The 21,292-nt window shown below is 36.5% G+C and overlaps 1 protein-coding gene across 5 annotated transcripts in view; it reads left to right on the forward strand.

The window, feature by feature from the left end:
• Positions 1-21,292, forward strand: part of MYO16 (myosin XVI) — a 395,602-nt gene that overhangs the window by 319,168 nt on the left and 55,142 nt on the right. For all 5 annotated transcript variants that reach the window (XM_032997101.2, XM_032997107.2, XM_032997106.2 and 2 more), the window contains 2 exons: positions 5,533-5,632; positions 16,868-16,964. In XM_032997101.2, coding sequence (XP_032852992.1) covers positions 5,533-5,632; positions 16,868-16,964 — 197 coding nt within the window. The remainder of the gene's footprint in view (positions 1-5,532; positions 5,633-16,867; positions 16,965-21,292) is intronic.

Below are 21,292 nucleotides of genomic sequence, written 5' to 3' on the forward strand. Positions count from 1 at the left end.
AAACAAAGTCCATTTCTTTCACATACTTCACAGACATAATAATACATCAATCTGTTACTGGCTGTCAAAGGAAGAAAAGAGGAAGTTTTGAAAGGAAAAAAGAGAATTTAGCAAGAATTGTGCAAGACAGCACAACCTGGTTTTACTCCTTTGTGATGACAATTTTTACATCTCTTCTAGCAGGAATATAAGATACAAGTTAATTTTGATTGCCGCCTTTTATTCACTACCTCTTGAATAGATCTTACTAAATCATGCCATTTTACCTTGCCAAACAGAATACACTGTAATAAACAAAAGAAAGAGAAAATGAAACTGCAACATAATGAGTTACACTGACAAGACTGATTATCTTTCCTTGCATAAGCTGTGTTTGGATGTTTAAAACTTAAAACTACATTAGTTAACACTCCTATAAAGCAGTTACATGTCAGCCATATGTGATTTTTATTTTTTAAATAACAGACAAAGGCATGGATAGAAGGAATTACTTTCAGGAAAGATGAGTTCTGATGTTAGAAGCTGTCCTCTTACTGAGGACATTGGATTGCAGTCAGTAGCTACCTCTGACTTTGTCATTTTTGGTCTTTCTTTCTTATCTAGTCAAGAGAGAGACCTCAGAAAAAGAATAGCAAAAAACAACCAGACAAAGTAGTTCTGAAGCTTCCGTTCAAAGACATCTATGTGTTTTGTTTAAGCTGTTGAGTTGGAGCTGCTTGTTTTTGTGCCCTTTGTACTTACCCTGTTGTTTCCATTAGTATCTTCTGTCATGTTGATGTGCTATTGAAATTGAGTGTGTAGTGTTTATTCCAATGCTTAAAGATTTGCTGTGCATACAGAACTGGGAGTACAGCCTCACAGACTATTTGTGCACACTCCGTGTAAATCAAATAGCGTGCTGAGCCTTAGAATATTACTGTGGGTTACTGTGCCATAACCTGAACTGGAGAATATTCTGCCTCAGAGAAAAACAGCCTGCTGGATCTTGTCAGCTGTGCACTTAGGGAAGTGAGGGAGAAAATGATCAGATAACATCCTTATCTGTGAAGACCCAAGAGAACTGAGTTTCCCATATTCACAAGCTACCTGAAGGTATTGGCAGCAGTATCTAGTCCAAACAAACAAAAAATCTCCCTGATAAAGTGTCATTCAGAAGCAAAGGAAGAGAGGTCAGAGCACAGCTTCTGCAGCACCAGAGGATCCTGGCCAGTCCGTACATGCTCATAGTGCTAGCCTGTCTAGACAAAATGTCTTTCTTCTGTTTTAGGTGTGTAAAAATGACAAGTTAGGACAAGGATGATGCTAAGGACAAAGCTGGGGAAGACAGAGCTTTTCTCACACTGATTTCCTGTGGAGAGGTGTTAGGGAAAGCCCTCCTGATGGTAGTGTTCCCTGTCGCAACTTGTAACTGGAAGAGGTCTTGCATTTATTTCCTAATCAACACTACGTTAGTCTTGACATGGCGGTAGAAGGGTGTTAATTCAATTTAATCCTTTAAATCTCCCAGTTTTGTATTTTGGTTTGGATACCTTAGTGAATGAGTTGCTGGGGCTAAGCCATGAAATATTGGGTTTTTATCATCTTCTTGACTTGTCTAGGAGAGAGATTCACTTTGTCTAATATTAGATGTCTGTGCTGAAGTCGAGAGCATAGGCTATCTTTATACTCAATGGAAAGAAATGGGGGATCTTGCAATACACAATTCATCTGACCTATTTTAAGCATCAGTATTACAGTAGGGTATATGACACCTGAATAGTGTCCTCTACTGACTCTTAAGAAGGTCTAGAAAACTAATTAATTAATCCAGGTTTAGCTGAATTTCACCTGATTAAAGACATTTTTTAGAAAGGTAACACTGAGTATGCTCACCTGATTCCTCAGGATCCTTTATAAAGCCTTACAAATACTCTCCACATTATTTACTTGGGGCAAAATGTATGACCCGTCAGTGAGAAGAAGCCTGGTATTTAATTGGGTTTGTTCATTCACTTCAGAGTGAACTAAAGCTGCAGTGGTAGGGGAAGAATTCTCTGGTAAGGGAAAGTTTCAAAAACTTGCCAGGTTACACTTCCTCAGAAGCAAGTCCTGTTGTTTGCAAGTAACTCAAGTTTATCTATACAAATCTGCACCATAGATGCAGTATTTTTTATTAGTTTTCTGTAATATAGTAAATTTGAAAAATAGTAAGTTCTTCTGCTATTCTTGAGACCATGAAAAGGTTAAATTTAAGAGGACATGCTTGCTTTAATGGATTGAAGGGAATTGTGAACTCTGATTAGACTTCCAGGATGATGTCGTAGATTTTCAGAAACTTTTAAAACTGGGGGAAAACAGTTGATTATTTTTGTCTGGCTTCCTGTATAGTACAGATTGTAAAGGATTTTTGGTTATCCTTGTGTCCTTATTTTGAGTCCTGTGATTTGGATGGGTCTAAAATAAATCTGGTAATACAAGATCAATTCACAGGAGCAAGTATCTGCTACACTAAAAAGATATAATTTTGCATTTTGATAATGTCTCATAAGTTTTTATTTATTTCTTTATATCTTAGTTTTTTGTCGATTTTGTTTTGCTTTCTTTTTAGCATAATTTTTTACCATGGGTAATAGCAAGTTTAAAATACAAAAAAAATCCCTAAGCCAAAGCTATAGTATATGGTTACCCACCTAAAGAAGAAAAAAAAAAAAAAAAAAAAGTTTGACTATTTTAACTCATTTAAAATTAAGCACAAAAAAAATCAAAAAAGCTTATGATTAGACCACTCCTTTTGTCCAGGACAAATTTGGGCTGCCAAACAGGTGCAACCTGCTCATTCCCACTTACCCATTCCTATTACTTCCCTGGTGTTAACACTGGTATTTGCACAACCTGGATGAGAATCAAATCAGGGAACCATTCTGGCTGGAAAATTGCTACAAATTTTGTGTTGCTTTTGTTTAAGCGGTCTTATACAAGATAAAATTTATTGATCTGATATAGCAGGAGATGACACTAGACCTATAGGTGCTTTTTAATTCTAGGTGCTTAGATAGCCAGTATATTTGAACAAGATATGAGAAATAAGGAAGTTCTGTTAGTCCCTCTGTTAGTTACTCTGCAGATGAATAAGTCAGTCAGACAAGTAGACCTCAATATGAAATTTCTCTCAGCCATCCAGAATGCAAGCAGCCTGAAGTTGTCTTCTGGGTCCATCTATGGTCACTAGAGAAAGGCACCTCCAGAGGGCAATCTCTTCTCATTTTAACAGAAATATCTAGGATTCATAGAACAAGTCACCCCATGGAAATACCTATCTTCACAGACAGTCTTGAGAACCAGAAGACTAACTCAAGCTAGGACTGTAGCTCTTCAGTGTCTAACATAGGGAAAGGTAGATTGTCTTCCAAATGACTTGCTATGTTCACAGAGGGTTTGTGGCAGAATTAAATTTCCATAGTTAGCTTTTTCTCTGCTGCCACAACTATTAGCACATCCTCTCTTTCTAAGATTGAGCTTGTTTTTATGGGTAGAAGTGAATTGTGAACTCTGATTAGACTTCCAGGATAATGTGGTAGAATTTCAGAAACCTTTAAAGCTGGGGGAAAACAGTGGATCATTTTTGTCTGGCATCCTGTATAGTACAGATTGTAAAGAATGTTTGGTTATCCTTGTGTTGAGTCCTGCGATTTGCTTTAGATGGATCTAAAGTAAATCTGATCCAAACTTAGAATTTCAAACTTTTACATTTTAATTTGTCTCTGTTTCAGGAATTAAATACATTTATTTGGGTTTCTGCTGTGAGTGAGTTTCAGGCTGACCACTTTTGCAGTTACTTCATGCATTGTGAGTCAATGCTGAATCATCATTGTTTCAGTCAGCAGTTGCTAAGCTTTCCAGCAGTTGTCTCTCTAACACCTCTGATTCTCCATGATTTCTAAGAATTCAGTTGATACAAGTATGGAAATGATGTGGCCCCAGCCTTAATAGCAGTGCATAAAACAAATGTCTCCATGACCATACGTCTAGTTAAGTTAGTCTGAAAGTAGGATCCACAGGTTTCTACTGCTAATCTGGAGTGTTAGACTAACTAAAAGGATCTCTAGTGAAGTTTTGACCCATTCGAACCAGCATTCCTCCAAACTGGGCACAATCTGGAAATTAAGACAGGCTAGTGACCAGTCCCAGAAGGCACCTTAGATGTGGTTACACTCTGTTGGAAGGTGACAGAATTTAATAGAACATAGTAGAATACTTAATAAATAGGCTGGGTTTTTGCCAGGTGGTTTCTATGCCAGAGAAATAATGCCTCTAACATTTCATTTACTAGTATAGATTTAGCCATGGTGTCCTCAGCAGGACTGCTACCAGACCAGAGAACATTTCCAGACTGCAGGAGCTGAGATACCCAAGGGTCTGTGCAGCTCCAGGAAACTAGACATCTAGGTGAAATTTGACCTTAGAGCAGTTTGCCTGCAGATGTTGCTCCAGAGTTGCCCCAGCTCCTGGGACCACTGATGTCCCTGGAGTCCTTCCAGCCCTGCAGCTTTGCCCGCCATGGTCTGTGTGAGTGGTCCCAGGACAGCACAGTTTTGGGTTGCACCAGAGTTACAGGTGAATTCAGCTGTTAAGGAACCAAATAAAATGTCAGTAAATATAGTTAGCATGCAAACTTCAAAACTTAGCCCTGTTTCCTTGGGAGTTTAATCAAAAGTGACACATTTGCAAAATCTTTCCTTTTGAAAACATTTTTTTCTCAATGAAAAAGCATCCCAGCTCATCACATTCAGTCAGATCTAGACCGATTAATACCTTCAAGAAAGTATAGTAATAATATGAAGCATCAAGGTGTATGAAATCAATCAATTTCTTTAGCAATGTAAGTCCACAGTTAAAATTTGAATTTTATACTTTATTTGACTTTGTATGACTTAAGTTTCCTACATTAGTTCTTTTATCTGGTACATCAAAGATCCCTTTAATGTCTAGCATTTTCTGGCTTTGAGGGTACTTGATGCTATAATCGTCTCCTCTTGATCTTCTTTCCAATAGTGTAAACTGATCAAATTCTTTAAAGTCTCCTTGCTGTAAGATTTTTTGTTCAAAATGAAGAAAATATGATTTCAGACTGATGGAAAACATTTTTATCAATGTCACTTTCTTACGAGTTACTTCTGAATAGGCACATGTCATATGACACATACTGAAAAAATAATTTCCTCCTTTCAGTGACCCAATTCAGTACCAGTGAAATCAGTTGGTGAGGCTTTGCATTCTCTCTGCATTGATTTTCAGTGAGGCATCCAAAGAACTAACAGGAAGCAAATCTGGGTTTTAGGCATTATTTGTCCCACGCTGTTATTAACCAAGGTCATGTCTAATAATATACAAGATTTAAAGTGATTTGCCTTTTTGTTTTCTTCACCCTTAGCAGAATCCTAAGCTTCCAATTTGGCTAGCAAAAATTTGAGAGTCAGAGGAAAACTGACAATTTTTGCAAAGATATCAACCAAGTCAACATTAGAATAACTCTACTTCTGATGATTTTTCTAGGTATAAAGATTTGGCTGATACAGCAGCAGGAGAGAAGAAGTTGTCTGCCAAGGAGAGATGTCGTCTTGTTCTTCAGCAGTGTAAATTACAAGGCTGGCAGGTTTGTGATCTACAAAGCAATTAAAATATCATTCTTTAAACAAGCTAGCTGAGTCACTTCCATTGTGGCAAGCCACCAGATCCTTTGCAGCAGTATATTCTTTTGACATTTAATATATGCTTTGGGATAGAATCAAACTGATTTTCTGAGTTTTCTAGCATATGAGTAGCTGTGATCGTTGTGTCAAAAAAATCAGTGTATTCTTGTGGGAAGGAAAAGATTTCAATTAAGCATGTACACTGTGTAAATTTGCATCCAGGTTTTTAAAGGTAACTGGTCTACACATTTTAGTGTTTGAATGGTTTCTGAATTACAAAAAAAAACCTTCATGTTTTCCTTATATAAAATCCCATAGTAAATGCTATACTGTCATAACTGGGGAGGTCCAAAACAACTTAGGACTTCCCATCTAGTCAATTCTTTTTCAAGTGCCAATGCTAATCCAGGTATAGACCAAAGTACCTAGTGTTGCTGTACATCAAATAAAGTGAAAAAATAAGTCAAACACTGAACAGGAAGGTCTCAACTTCGTATCTCCTTACCCTATTTATATCCTAGTTAATCCTTGCCAGCATGAGGATTGCAAGGTGGATGTCTCCATTTGTCCAGAGTACTCAGTCATCTCCTTTGGGTAGTTTTGTAATTGAGCAGGACTGATTTCTTTAACATATACAATTTCTAAGGAAAATTATGTTTCCTTGCACACTATATAAACTATTGTACAGAAAGGAAGCTTCTGTGACTTAATGTGTAGAGTATTCTCCCAGGCTGTATAAGCCTCAAATTCAGGTCTTTTCCCAGCCTAGCAGGACTGAAATCTATTCCGCAAGAGATTATCCAGACCAGTTTCAGGGACAGGTATGAAGTTTAGGGACTGGTCAGTGCTTTGGGCACTCCTATAGGTTACTTTGGGAATATTAGTTTAAAGGATGGTGTTAACATAGGCCTTCTAATTCATGTATAACCTCTAAGCATTAAGATGCCCAGAAAAAGTTTCTGCAACTGTTTATGAAGGACTATATTGGACTTTGCACTATGGGTGTTTCTCAGTGGCCCAGATTCCTTAGTTGTAACAGGAAAAAAGGTAGGCCCCTCACTAGGATGGGAGCACACATGTATGATCACCTGCACTTGGACATGTAAGAAAATTTTTCTTTGTTCAAAATACTGTTTAAGTCCCCTTTTAGTCACTAAAGTAAGTAGTGGCCACGTATAGCCCCACTCTCTCAATAGCAAAGAGCAAAAAGGTAGACCCTGAAAAAGATAACAATATTAAAATAGACTTGCTTTCCCTACTCAGGTTTCTTAAGTCAGTTCTGGGGTATATTCTGCACCCTTGCGACAAGGTTCCCTATAAAAAACAATCATTAATATCTAGAAGCTGTAACTTTGCTTACAAGTGCCTGCAGCTGAGTACCACTAACCTTCAGAACTTGTGTGGGGCTACAAGCTTGACATTGGGCAAAAGCTGTGTAACAGTAATTGCATATTGTGCTCCGGTCACGAAACACAGAGCAGGATGCCTATGGAGTTTATTTCCGCAGCAGCCAGTAACAGCATTATAGCATGAAAAAAAAGCAATTGGTTGTCAGTGAAAGCCTACAGCTCAAGACAAGTGATTCTGTAGTGACTGGCATTTGAAAACAAGTCTGAAACCTTGAAAGACAAAAATATAAAAAGGAAATTGCAAAACAGGATCCCTCCATCATGCAGAGGACCGAAGCTTGTGATCTCAAACAGATTTTAGAGGTTCTGACTCCAGAATCTCATTAACACCAGGAGAAGACAGGTGTGCAAAACTACTGCAGCGCATAATGCACCATCCTTCAAACCAGAACGCAACAAAACTCTTAGGGAACACTGATAAGTTAAAAGGAATAGGAGGGTTTGGAGGTGAGAATTATACCGTTGTCACTCAGTGACTAAGAAGCACATGGCAACAGACTAAGCTAAAGGAACAAGGTCTGAAAAAATGAGTGACCTCCTCCTTACACCTTTTTCAAGCCACAGAGGGCTATGACAAACAGATAGAAAGAGGATAATCATGGAAGAAAAATCTAGGAGAAAATTCACTCTAAGTCCAGACAATTTCTTAAAGACAAATGCCCAGTGAATGAAAGCCTGACACTGACACGTTTTGTATAGGTTATACAAAGCCATATACACAACTATCAGCAGTAGTGACTAATGACTGTGTCACATAATCTCTCGCTCTCAATTATCTTTTTGATTCATTTGACTAATCATGAAAGTTGAACTTTAAATAACAATCTAAATGAGGAAGCTTATACAATCTGCAGTTGTCATGGGTTCCCTCCTCTATGCTTTTACAGCAGAGGACTCTGAATAAAGAAGAAAACAATTTAAAAGGGAGAAGGAGGGGGAAGAAGGAGAAGGAAAAAAAGGAATTATGTTCCCAGGATGATGTCAGCTAGCAAAGCCAGAGGAAAGGAGTCATCTATAGTGCATCACTAAAAATCATCCAAGAAGTAGGGGGTTACACATATAACCAGTTTATTCAGCCACTGTTGTCAGCAGTAACTACTTCAAATGAGTCACTGCTGGAACTGAAAATCTATTTGATTCAGAGGTTCATGAATAAGTCAGAAACTGTCTTCCCCAACACTGTTACCTGCATTTCCCTGAAAAGCTGTTGCACATTCGGGTAGATAAATTGACCAAGAAAATAGATAGCTAAAATATCCTCATCAAAGATGGTGAAGTTTAGGAAAACGCAACACACATCTGAAATAAACCTCCTGCTTATATGTCATCATCAGAGGATGAGGTTGCCAATAAACTCCTCAGCAGAGGGGAAAAAGAAAGATCTGGACTAGCTGAGCAAATTGAGATGATGCTTTATTTAACTTCCTTCTAATAATGTACCTCACCATACCATTTTGTGAAAGGTGATATTAACGTGGGAGAGGGGAAAGTAAATCTGTGTTCTGAAGTGAGAGCCCAAGACCGATTAAAGAAAACGGTTTCTTTGTATTTATTTCCTGCCTGACAATTTATCTTCTATTTCTCATGTAAGTTGTGCTTGGAGAGTGTTTTCTTAACCAACTAAGCAACAAACTCTGGAGCCTACTCACAGAACAAGTTCTTTCATCTCTTGTAAATACTGCAGTCCGTTTAAAAATGGAGGACAAATGCAGAAGATCCAATACCAAAATTAAATTTTGGTTTATTTTCTACTATTTAGTAGAGCATAAGAGCAAACACTATAAGCTAGCCAGTGTCTGGTGCTTGATTCAGCAGCTTCTGTGTTAGAAGAAATTATTTATCAAGGAAATGTTGATAGGTTTATGAAATGTTGCTGTTACTTGAGTAAGCTGAGCTGGAGATAACTAAACTAGGGCAATAAAATAGCTGTTTCATTGAAGCTGGCATACCATGCAGTTTCAGTCATGCACTTAGCTTAGCTACTGGGATTAAAGAAATGCAGACTTACTAATGAAAGGTAGTTTTTGCATCCTGACTCTGTACATACCGTAGATAAGGTGTTCTTTCAGCTTAAATATATACTTGATCATGACAAGCTTATCTATTTTCTGTGACTTTCAAGCACACCCAATGTAAGAGAAAATCAGATTTCTAAATCAAAACAAACCATTCCTACACCAGAGTGAAAGTAATAGACTTGTTTAACCCCTGGAGAAGTCAGTGAGAGTTTTGCTATTGATGTTAGAAGGAGCAAGATGGTATGTAGCAACTTCAGAGTTAAATTGAGTGGAAGGACTGGCTGCTACATGTAAAGCAGAAGAATCTCATGCCCTCCAGAACATCTGAAGGCCTTTACATTAGGAAACCCACATTTTCGGTGCTGTGTTCATTTATTGTCATACAGTGATATATTAGCTAAGCAAAGCCTACTATCCCAATAACATGACTAGATTGCAAATGTTACTGTGCTTTGGGAGAAGTACGGGGCACAAACAGTCCTTGGCTTTTTTTACTGACATAAGGAAACTTTCATTTGTTTGGATTATCATTCCTCACACTGTTAAGCTTGCAAATATAAATTCAATAAAAGAGAGTTAGCTCATAGCTTACTGAGCTTTCTCATCAAAACTTGGAGCTTTACATTTTGTTTAGCTAAGGTCAGCAGTCTGCAATTAACCCTTCTCAGTTACTTCAGATGGAGCTTGCTGAAATGCAAACAACTTACATTATACCAGAAGAAAAACAAAAAATCAATTTAATTTACTCTTGCTATACAGTGCAGCTGTTAAATACATGTGCTGCAAAGGCCAGACTTTACTAAAAGTGAATCTTTCAGCGTTTGACTGCTAGAAATGCTTGTCTGGTTAAAAGTTAGCAACGCTTAAAAATGTCTAATAAAATCTTTGTCTTAGTTTATCTTTCTAATTTTTAGCCTGCTTCTTCTAGTCCACAATGATTCCTTCTTACCAGTAGCCTTGAATTCTGAACACAAGAGATCACTTATTTTGGAGAGGGTAAGACTAGTCTTAAGTTTGAATGGGATGATCCAGACACTCATCAGGTATGAAATAAGCAGTACAGGAAAGTCAGTCAGAATGTTTTTATGAAGCTCCAAATCGGCATCAGGTCGTTGCATGAGATAGATGTTGTGTTAGTGCCGGTTCACATTTTTGCAACTACAGACATTGCTAAAGTTGTTTCAGGAGCCTGCAGTGTTTCTGGAGAAATGATCCATACCAATGTGGAGCTGTATTATTAAACTTCCACTCAAAATAGGTGTTAAAGTGGAGAATAAGACCTCAATAAAGAGAAATCCCATAAGTCCATCTAGAGATTTTTAATTCTTTTAGTCTTCTAGAACTGCAGAAGGAAAATGAATTGTGATCCAAAGTTCTTGCCAGTCACAAAGAGAACCATATTTCATTATTGATGTACAGGTGTTTCATTTATTGGATTTGATATAGCTGTCTTCAAGTATTTTTTATTTCAATATATTAATATACAATATTAACATACCAGAGTCATTTCTGGGAAAAGTATATTTATGAAATATATGAAATGTACATTATGAATATGTATTTATAGAAGAGTACAGAACATAAATGGCATATGATTAAATCAGAGAAATGAGCAGAAGTATATGAAATCATACATATGTAAATTGTATGCTCTGTTCAGCAGGACTTTTATTTTCTAAACAGAAATGTTTATTTTGGTTTAAAATGAAAGTGGTCGCACTATATTGAAGTTTGAATTGCTTTATACATGGTATGATAAAGTCCTGGAGTACTTTGCAAGCAATGTAGTATGTAAGGGTTTCTTAACTCTTTTTTTTTCCCCTCAAGTAGGAAAAATTTGAGTGTTCATCAAACATAGGCCAGTTTATTCATTTGTCATTTAGTAATTTTAACTGTACTGGAAGTCAGTTTTGGTTTTGTTTTGAATATCTTATTTTAAGAGTCCATTTTATTTTAGGCACTTTTAAAATTAAGTGAATTATGAAGATCACATTTAAAAAAAAATAATAATCCCAGGAGCAGTTTCCAGACTGATGGTAAATGATCAAAACACCAGTGTCTATATTTTCCTCATACTTTGAATTATGTCATCAAAATTGCATTGTCCCATTATATCTTTGTCCCATTATATCATCCCATTATATTTTGGAAATAATTTGCTAGTATCAGAAATCTCCACAGAGTGAGTTTGGATCTCACCAGTGCTACCAAAAGTCTGGCCTGGGCCAGCCACCACCTGCAAGCTTTCTCAGCAGCTATTTTGTGCCACAATATACAAGTCCATCTTGTCTCCTTGGCCAGAGAATAGGATGGATGGTTCACTTTGACCTCAGAATGCTCACAAGCTTTCAGTCTTTCAACACAAACCTCTATTTTTGGTTCCTATTTCTATCTTTTTTTCCCTCTAGAACATATTCCTCCCTCTCTCCATCCCCCTTTCAGGGTTTACTTATGATTACTAGTCTCGCAAACTTTCTGATATCTTTTTCATCCAGATGTCTCAAATCTGGATTTCATCTCTCTCTGCCGCACCCCACCTTCCCACACCTTGTATCTTGACACTTTTTTCTTGTTTTCTTCTCTTTTATTCTATTCTAGATACTTCATATTTGGTCCCTGTGTTAATTCCTTCTTTGTCTGGGTTTAGTTTTCCAATCCCCTATCTCAGAGTTTACTTCCTCTGCCATTGCTGGCTCTGTTGCCCTTTTTTCTCAGTTCACGCAGAGAGACACTTTCATATTGTTTCTTTTGGTGCTATGTCTATTCCTGTAATTTTGAAAAGCTAGAATGATAGGTCCAGTAAGTACAGAGATCCCATAAGATAAAACCAGGGTAGGGTTTCCTCCACTGAGTATTTCTTACATGCATCTTACATTTCCCCATCACTTCCCTTCAGGTAAGTCTGTCCTTTTTATGCCTCACAAGTGCAAAGAGCTGTGAGGTTTGTACAGTTTTGGGAAAAGGAACGACCGTTTTTCTGCCCTGTCCAGAGAGCTGAATGACAGTTTTTCTCCCTAAAGTCCAACTCCTGACAAGTGCTTACATAAATGCTTAATGTCACTTCAGTGAGTGGACTACTCCCATTCTTTATATTAAGGCCGTATATAATCTACACTTAACTATAGGTTTATTCAGTATGTACCATGGTGCAAGGTCACTAATTTGCCAGAGATGAAGGAGGACTCTTAAAATGTGTGAAGAAAAGCTAGCAAATAAAACAGAGAGAGTAAGCCTTTAAAAATAACATTTCAGTCGTTGTAAAAGATCGGTACCCTGTAAATGTGTTTGTCGTTATAATATTTTTGCAGACATGTACACTGCGAAAAGACACATTTTACAATAGTTTTAAGGCTTTTTTCTACATTTCATTAATGCACTGTGAAAATGTGTGTCATTGTGTAAAATATCATTAGATTATAGTTCTCTGTCTTTTGTAGGTAGCTATTTTGAAAGTACTGCCAGAAACACACAGCACTCCCACAAATTGCCTTTTTTAAACTAAAGAACAGCTTTACAGATTCCCTTGACACCTATTAAGTATGAGCTAATACTGCCTCCATGCCACCTACACACCATCTCAGCATCCATTCCATAGTTTTGAATGTCTGTACTTCTACATCCTACACCTTTTCTGTAAAATAAAATAAAAAAAATAAAAAAAAAAAAAAAGAAGAAGAAAGGGAGAAAGAACAGCTCCCTCCCATCCTTTCTCCTTCCTCCCAGGAAAAAAAAAGGAGGCCTGTGGCAGTAATTGAAGCTTTGGTAGTCATCAATGACAACTTTACTTAATCTTTAAAAAATGTGTCATTTTGAAAAATAACATTTAAAACCCTAATGCTTTTCTAATTAAAATAACTATGACTGTAATTCACAGATGGTTTACTTTTACAGGAGTCTGAATGACATTAAAATTTCAGACTCAGATGAGAGCACTTTGTAGTCCAGAAAGTATTGAAAAGTGAGTGCTTTAGTGGAAGAACATTTTAACCTTTTTTTCCCCTAAGCAAGCATGAAATGTTTTGTGATTAGAGAAAAGACCAGAATGAAGACAGGTGGCAGCCTCAAAAACTGTTTTGATATCTGGCATACGAAATTCCAACATTTTTCAGCATTATTGCTTTCACTGAACACCAGAACTGTACAGAGGGCAGTGAGACTAGCTTGTTCTCAGTCAGCTTTAGAAGGTATCAGATTTAGTTCAAAGACTGAGCAACACAGATCTCCAGCCATACTGACATAATCAAATGTGTTATAGCAGTTCCTTCTATACATGCTTCTGTCTAGAGCTCTGCTCTCAATAGACCTGGCATATGATGTAAAGTCTTTAAATAGCTTTTATCTGAATGTAAAAATTAGTTTGTATTGACATTTTGTATTTCTTCATTCACTTAAAAGTTGTAGCAGGCTTCTACTAATGAAGTTCATAGCATAAGTAATGCCACAATAACTACATGTATATTGTTCTTAGGGTGTAGGACAAGAGAAAAGAACGCTAATGCTTTGAATGTCCCTTAGCTAGCTTTGTGACCCTGCAGTGCCAGACACTTGTAGCTAAACTGACCATAAGCTTGAGCAATTGTCTTGACTGTGATTTTGTGACTGCACACTGCAAAATAAATTGCAACTTGATGTTTAGTTAAGTTACACATTTGAAATATAGGCTAGATATGACCAGTGTGTTAATTATGAGACTAATCAAGAATGTGGTTGTTAATTTTGCCATGGTCATTGCTAGCAATCAGGGCTTTTTTAAGCTTTCAAAATGTAATTTTTCATCCCCTTTTCTACTGTCAGAGCACCATAATATTTCCCTATGTTTTAGAGACTTCCAGTGAGGAAGTAAGGGGAGAAACAAGCATTCTGAGGGATGGAGGGAAAGAGGCAGACATGAGGAAAAAAGTGGATGATTTGTCATAGACCTGAGACAGAGAGGGAAAAAATGGTTCCTATATGATACAGAGGGTTTGTGGAAAGGAACAGTGGAGTATAAAGGGAAAATGTAATCAGAGTGGAATAATATGATTTTATTAAGTATTTGTATCCAGGCTTTGGTTGTCTGAGAGCTACTCAGATACAAATGGTAATTATAATAACTTCATGATAATTTAATTACAGTTAACCATATGAATAATAATTCAGTTATTCTTATAGAAGAATTCTGGATTTAAGGTGATGTGAGCAAGAAGATGGAGGGTTTAGTAGCCAAAGCTAGTAATAAGGAAAGTTCAATATGTGTTTTGACAAGATGGATGGAAAAAATAGTTGTTTGATGAGCAGTTATTACAGAATTTGCAGTGTTTAGTGACAGCGTGCACATGGTGGGAGGAGTCAAGGTGGAGTTCTGGTGTCCTGAAAGAAAGTTCAAGGCACAAAAATAGAATACTTGTTGGGAAGAGAGGAGAAAATGGACATGGTTTTCTGGGAAACCATGAAAAGTTTGCTTGTTCATGATACAGGATTAGATGTCTAAAAGAGAAGCAAATTTAAACTGAAGACATAGGTAGTTGACCTCTTTTTCATATAAATTTTTAATGAAATAAGGAGGAAAAGACAAGACGAAAGATTCCTAAGGAAATTTATCAAGCCCTGGGAAAGAAGCAGATCCCAGAACAGATGATGGATGAAGAAGGAAGTCAGAGTACTAAGACAAGCAGGCAAAGAGACAATTTTGAAAGCACAGGAAATGAAAACTTTTGTTGGAAGTCACCCGGCAAGAAAATGAGGATGAGAGTATGTCCCTAAGAGTAGAGTATGAGAGCACAATGAGATCTCAGCAATATTACCTCAGATGAACATGAAGTTAAAAATTGGAAGGCATCGCTCATGATAATCTATTAATTAACTATAAAAACACCATTGAACCAGGGTAGAAAGGTACAAGGTACCCTTGTAGAAACAGGATCTAGGAAAAGGTAATATTTTTCTGGAACAATAATTCAAATTTATAAGCAGAAGGATTATTCCAGAACAGATGGTCTGAATAGAGGAGCTACCCTGGAACAGCTAAGTTATACTAGTATTTCTGTAGCTGCACAGTTTTCTAAAATAGCTGTTCCAGGCATTTTCCACCATGCAAAGAAAGCCTATTCCCTATTTATGAGTTTTTACAATGTCAAGACAAGTAAAATATGTCTTTTTTTCACCTTACCTTCACTCACTTTGCAATAACACAAAAAGGCCTATTTTATTGGGAGAAGAGATAATAATGGAAAAAAATTTTAGAAAGCATTCTAATTTCGCCATTTGAGTGCATCTGATTTTAACTAAAAGATTAACAGTTGCACCATCATTGTCTGTCAGCTCAAACTTCAGAAAACATTTGATTCAAAATAGTTTCTCTCTAGAGTAGAGAGAAGGGAAGCCAAGGGACAAAAATGTGCCCCAATCATTTCTGAATTTTGTTAGTAGAGTTTAGACACGATATATATGTCCTGGCTCGCTGTAGTTCATCACTACCAGTGATGTACATCTGACAGTAGTGTTTGGATTAAAAACAATTAGTTGAAAATGTATGCGAATTTCCCTGCGGATACCTGTCTCCCAGATCTATGCTAAAAAACACAACAGTGGAACAGGATGGTGCAATGAGAAAAGAATGAACTTGTGAGCTGCAGACAAACAAGAGTTGGAATGAACTTCTGCAATTTCAGCCAGTCTTGTATTAATTAATCATTATGCCTATTAACCATACAAAATTAATAGCTAGACAGAAGCTATAATCTTCACTGGATAGCACAGTTCTCTGATACTGGTCCTTTTATTTTGAAGTAGTGAGAGGAAGTTTCTTCTACAGAATTCCTGATAAGAAAATGGTATAAAGAAAGCTATTACTTATATTTTTTTTTTTTAGTTAGTTACTGTTTTTAGAGTAGCTAGGTTGTGTGTGGTTTGGGGTTTTTTTAAGGCTATTAGAAAGGAATGCTTTTGAAGATTATACAGAAAAGAATTTCTAAGAATTGTTTCAGCATGTTCAGAAGGTATCAAAAGGAAGGTGTTTTCTTTTGGTCTAACTAGCTAAATTTTTCTGTAAAGGGGGAAGAGCATCTAATGATCATTGTTAAGATGCTCAAGAACTAGATGAGTTAAACCAAGCAACAAGTCAGCACCAGAATAACCTCATACTCTCAATCAATACTTACGAGATTATTTTTCACAAATGAGTCCCTCCATCTCTGACTTTTTAGGCTTAATTCTAAAAGGAGACCTGCAGTACAGCTTCAGCAGGCAAGACTGGGAACTAGGATTCATAATTTTACTGGACATTAGGAATCATCACTCCTAATGGCAGTGAGTTTCTCCCATCTGCCAACTTGGGCTAAATTCTTCATGTTCCACAGATGGCAGCTATCTGTTACCATTTTCTGCTCCATTTGGGTTTACGGCTTGTCACCTTTCTCTTTGACCACATCCCCCTGTTTTATAAAAGCTAAACCTTATTTTCAATTACATTGTCTAACACATTAGCGCAATTACATTCAGAATGCTTTCTTTCCAACCTGTATTTAACTTGAAGGTTATAGTATTTGTTCTGTATGGTTTTGGAACTGAAGGGAGACTGTGTGCCTGACAACTTGCTCGTCCTTTCCAAATACGTCTTTTATTCAACCAAGTGATACTACCTCTCTGTACAACTATTGGCATTGTACTGTTCTTAAATTGTAGAACTAATCTCAACCCTTAGCTGGATTGTATACATACTATTGTTATTTGCCTGTCATCGTCCTGGCCTTTTCTGTTGATGATGAAGGCTTCCCTGCTATTTGTATTCTAGATAGGAGTCCGAAAAGTGTTTCTTAAGTACTGGCAAGCTGACCATCTCAACGATTTCTGCCTTCAGCTTCAGAAGAAAATTATAACCTGCCAAAAAGGTAACATTTACAGAACAAGTATTCCTGAGCTGTTTCTTTGTACACTAAACGGAATATTGCATAACAAAAAAATGTTCTCCTCCTGGAATAGTTGCTGTATTTTATACAATTCCCTACAGACATATTTCCATCTAACTCCTTATACAGATTTTTTGAGATGATATTAACATTGGTGATGCTTGCACTTTCTGTCTGTCAATCATAATTTTATGACAAACTGTTGACTGTAATTAAAACTTAGGGGATCTTCATTATTTCCTTTTTCAAGTGTATTCAGTGATTTTTCAAGGCATTAATATCACCTTTAAATTCCTGCAAATCAAATAAGGTTACAATGATAGAAAATTGCAAGGTGTTCAAATATATCAACAGTGAATACAAAGCTGATAATTTAATATGTTTAGTTGTCTTTATTTTTTCCCCTTTTCTTACAGGTTTTGTATTTGGCTGCTAGTATTTTATGTTTAGGCATTTTTGCCCCCTTTTATGCCTGCACTTTTACTAAGGTCACACTGACATTTTTTGGCACATTTTTAAAAGGAGTTATTATTCACTGCCTCCTGATTTCCTGTTACTTCTGTTTCCTATCAAAATCTCAAATAACTGTTGAAGATGTGAATATTGCTTTGTTTGAAGAAGCTTCCTTCACACAATGCATTATTTATCTAATTGGCTGATGTCTGCAACAATTCCCATTATCACCTTTCTAAAGGAAATTAAAAAGACAAAGACTTATCTTGGGATTTTTTTAGTCAGATTTGTAATATTTCAGATTTAAGAATATAAAAATCCCTTTCATTTTAACTATCTGTTCTTCACTGTGAGCATATCGTGAAAATGAGGAAGGTGAGAAATCTTGAAGCAAGAGAAATCAAAATAGTAGCAGTTCAGGAATTAATGTGGAGAGTGACAGCCTAGGTCACAGTTCAGCTGGGTATATAACTGGGGCCTGATTTTTTGTGTGAATCACCCTGTTGTATTTACACATTTAGAAAAGCAATAGTCATTTATCCTCTTTCCCTTCTCATGCTGACTTAACAAAGAAAGGAAGTATTTACCTTTCACAGTCTGATTTGCAGTGTGCTTTAGTATAACCCTACACCAAAATGTAAAACATCCTTAGATATGACCATGTTTTGCAGAGGTAAGAGAACAAGATGTCTGCCAAACCCTGTCTGAAGAATGAAGATGATAGGTCTCCTTGGCTCCTTACAAAAATATCTGTTGGTTTTGCTTCTAGCCCTCCTTAATTAGGCTAACCTGAAAAGTCATTTTCACTAAAACTATGTGTTCAAAGGTTTTTTCAAAGCTATGGTTCAGCTGCATGTTTTTCATATTCTAGGAAACCTGAGAAAATCGGGAACTTGCCTGAGTAAAGACTAGCTAGACACCCCTTTCACAATGTTAGCTCATGAAATAAGCTGCCCTTTGCAAACAGGTACAATTGTAAACTTGCAGAATTAGCATGTCAAAGATCTCTGACAGTTTGGGAATAGGATAAGGTACTTATGCATTGCTCCTATGTAATGCTCAAATTGTGATCCATAGACTTTTTACCAGGATGGTGATGCTTACTGAGTAATGGTATCAGTCCTGCTGCATATCCACATTTCTGTCCCCTCACCCTTTGCATCCAAAGAGCTTTGGAAGTTAAAGTACTCTTGATATCATATTGACTAATAGCCAAACTAGTCAATAATTTCTGTATCAGACTTAAAATGTAATATATATCCATATGTGGACTTAAAGGAAAAACAGGTCTTGTGCAAAAATTATCTACTGCTTTTAACTCAGTCTTACTAGCAATCCCTTCAGCATTCCCATAAATCTGGGGAAAACCAAAACAAAGCAAACCCGATCCAAGTCTTTTTCTGTTATCCTGAAAGTTAACTTACAGAGGGAAAGAAAGGGGTCAAACTAAAGTGAAAGCATGTGTAGAAGCACTTTTTATTTAAAAATTTATCTGTGAGTTTAGGGACTTTGTAATATTTTTTTTCACAGGTATGAGAACTACATATGGGAACTTTTGACCATATTGAATCACTGAGAAAATTGTAACTGTAGGAAAGTCCATCATGCTGAATTTTTTCCATCAGAGTTCACGTAGATTAGGAATTAACTTCAATACATTGTATATACAATAGGTAATACATTTCTCACATAACCTAGATCCATGGTCTACTCAAATTTTTATTATTCTGATCCTTATCCTTAGATGAACTGTAAAGGAGTAGGTATTTTTCAGCCCTCTGGGTGCTAACCTCAATTATTTTAATTTTCATAAGAGAGAATTATTTTAAATCTACATAAATGAGGAGCAAGTTCAGAAGACAATACCCATACAGTAGTAGATGAAACTGAGCAGTAAAGGTCTAGGAGATGACAGTTTCATTTCACAGCAGTTTTTAACGTTATGAAATTGGCTTTTTGTTCTGTGTTGAACTGAAGACAAAATCTTTCAAACGTTCTCACAGAAAAAGAAATGTGGTGAAATGTCCATTTTCTAATGAAAACCTGAGCAATTCAGTTCATGAAAATGTGTGCAAAAGGAAAGACGGGTGTCTATCTGCCAACCCTTCCTGACAAAACTTTGTTGAATGTTTCTTCAAAACATCTCAATTTTGATGAAAGTACATAGTTCAGAGTAGCTGTACAATATCTAAATGCTACAGCTAGCTGTACTGGATATCATTTTACTGGGCCATCCTAGCAGATTACTCTGCATCACTCATGCCTGCTAGCAATCCTACCAGAGCATTGACCTCTCTGTTTCCTTTTCCTAACCAACCTTAGTGGCGTTACTGACCCTTTTTTTTTTTTTTTCAAGGTAAAAGTACGCACATACACACACACACACTTGTAAAAATGTTACTTTAAAATACAGGCTTTTTTTCCAAAGTCAGCCAGGATTTGATGCTTAACCATTTGTCAAATACCCTATCTGCTCTGCAGCAGGTAAGTTTAAAGAAAACACTAGAAGTGAAGGAGCAATTTCTGATTATTAAGCTCTTCTGAATTTTTCATATTTGTGAGCAGTGAACTCTGATGATGTTCTATGCATGTATTCATGACCTTTGCAACAGCAATATTATGGATTCAGACTCAATAACATGTATATCCAATGTGAATACTCATAAAATTGTCAGAAAAAAACTGTACTATTAGTTTCCTCTTCAACTAAACTGGGTAAGTGCATTAATGTTTCAGGGCTTAAAGAAGTCAGATTTTATAGGATGAAACTAAAGGAATTGAAAATGGCGTGACTGGCTGTGATTATAAAAATGTAAACCTTCAAAGTTGTCCATTATAAATAATCTCAAAGTACCTGAACTTGAATGTTTCCAAATCCAGCAAATAGGATCAGTATTGGTATGTTAATGTTAACATTTCTTATATTTCATCAGCTGGCCACAGAGCATCTCTGAAAAAAAAAAAAGATATTTTAAATACTCAAACAAGGACATAGAAGATGATAGAAAATGCCTTACATTGCCCTCTGGTTTAGCTGTTTATTTTATGCAATAACATTTCACATTCATAGACTAGTTGTATCTTTCTCTTTAGATTAATTCAACTTGACTCTTTGTCATTTAACGTTGTTCTGCAGTGTTCCTAAGACTTAACTGCATTGTTAAAAAGGCCTAGTGCATTTTAGCATTTTTTTATCTTACAATCTTAATATTAACATTTTCAGTATTTCCCCCAAAACTCAAACAAATATCCTATATGGGGTATTGCCTGCTGACTTCACTTAAGAAAAGCTTTCAGTTGACAAGAATGAGAATAACCATAATAAGGAAGCATGAAGTTTGACCTTATCTTGATACATGTAAGTTGATGTACTGAAAATCACCAATATTTCAGGCAACAAGTGAGTAATTATAAAACAGGTTCTTCCCTGTAAGGTACACAGCAGTGATTCTAGATCTGGAAAGAATCAAGATCTTGTGGAACTAAAAAATCCCCATACAAATAAGCACCTTCAGTTAGCATATTTCTTCTTTCTAAACCAAAACATACACTCAGAATATTAATACCACCTGTTGCAGGTGGAGTGATTAAATTGGTGCCAAATTCATCGTGGCCATGCAGGTCCCTGTGCCTTTTGTTTCTGATCAGCTGGGTACTTCTGAAAATTCAGGGAACTAGGTGGTATTTAGGTTGGGTAGAATTTGTTGTATGAATGTGCATACTTAGGAAAGTGGTACAGAAAGCTATTATAGGAGATATACCAAAATCTTCTCCCAACATGAGGCTGACAAAGAATGTGAAAAATAGGCTTAATAGATACATAAAGCTGATGCAATGCAGATGAAAACTTTAAACTG

The sequence above is a fragment of the Tyto alba genome, unplaced genomic scaffold (genome assembly GCF_018691265.1).
Source record: "Tyto alba isolate M040663 unplaced genomic scaffold, T.alba_DEE_v4.0 Super-Scaffold_45, whole genome shotgun sequence".
Lineage (NCBI taxonomy): Eukaryota > Metazoa > Chordata > Aves > Strigiformes > Tytonidae > Tyto > Tyto alba.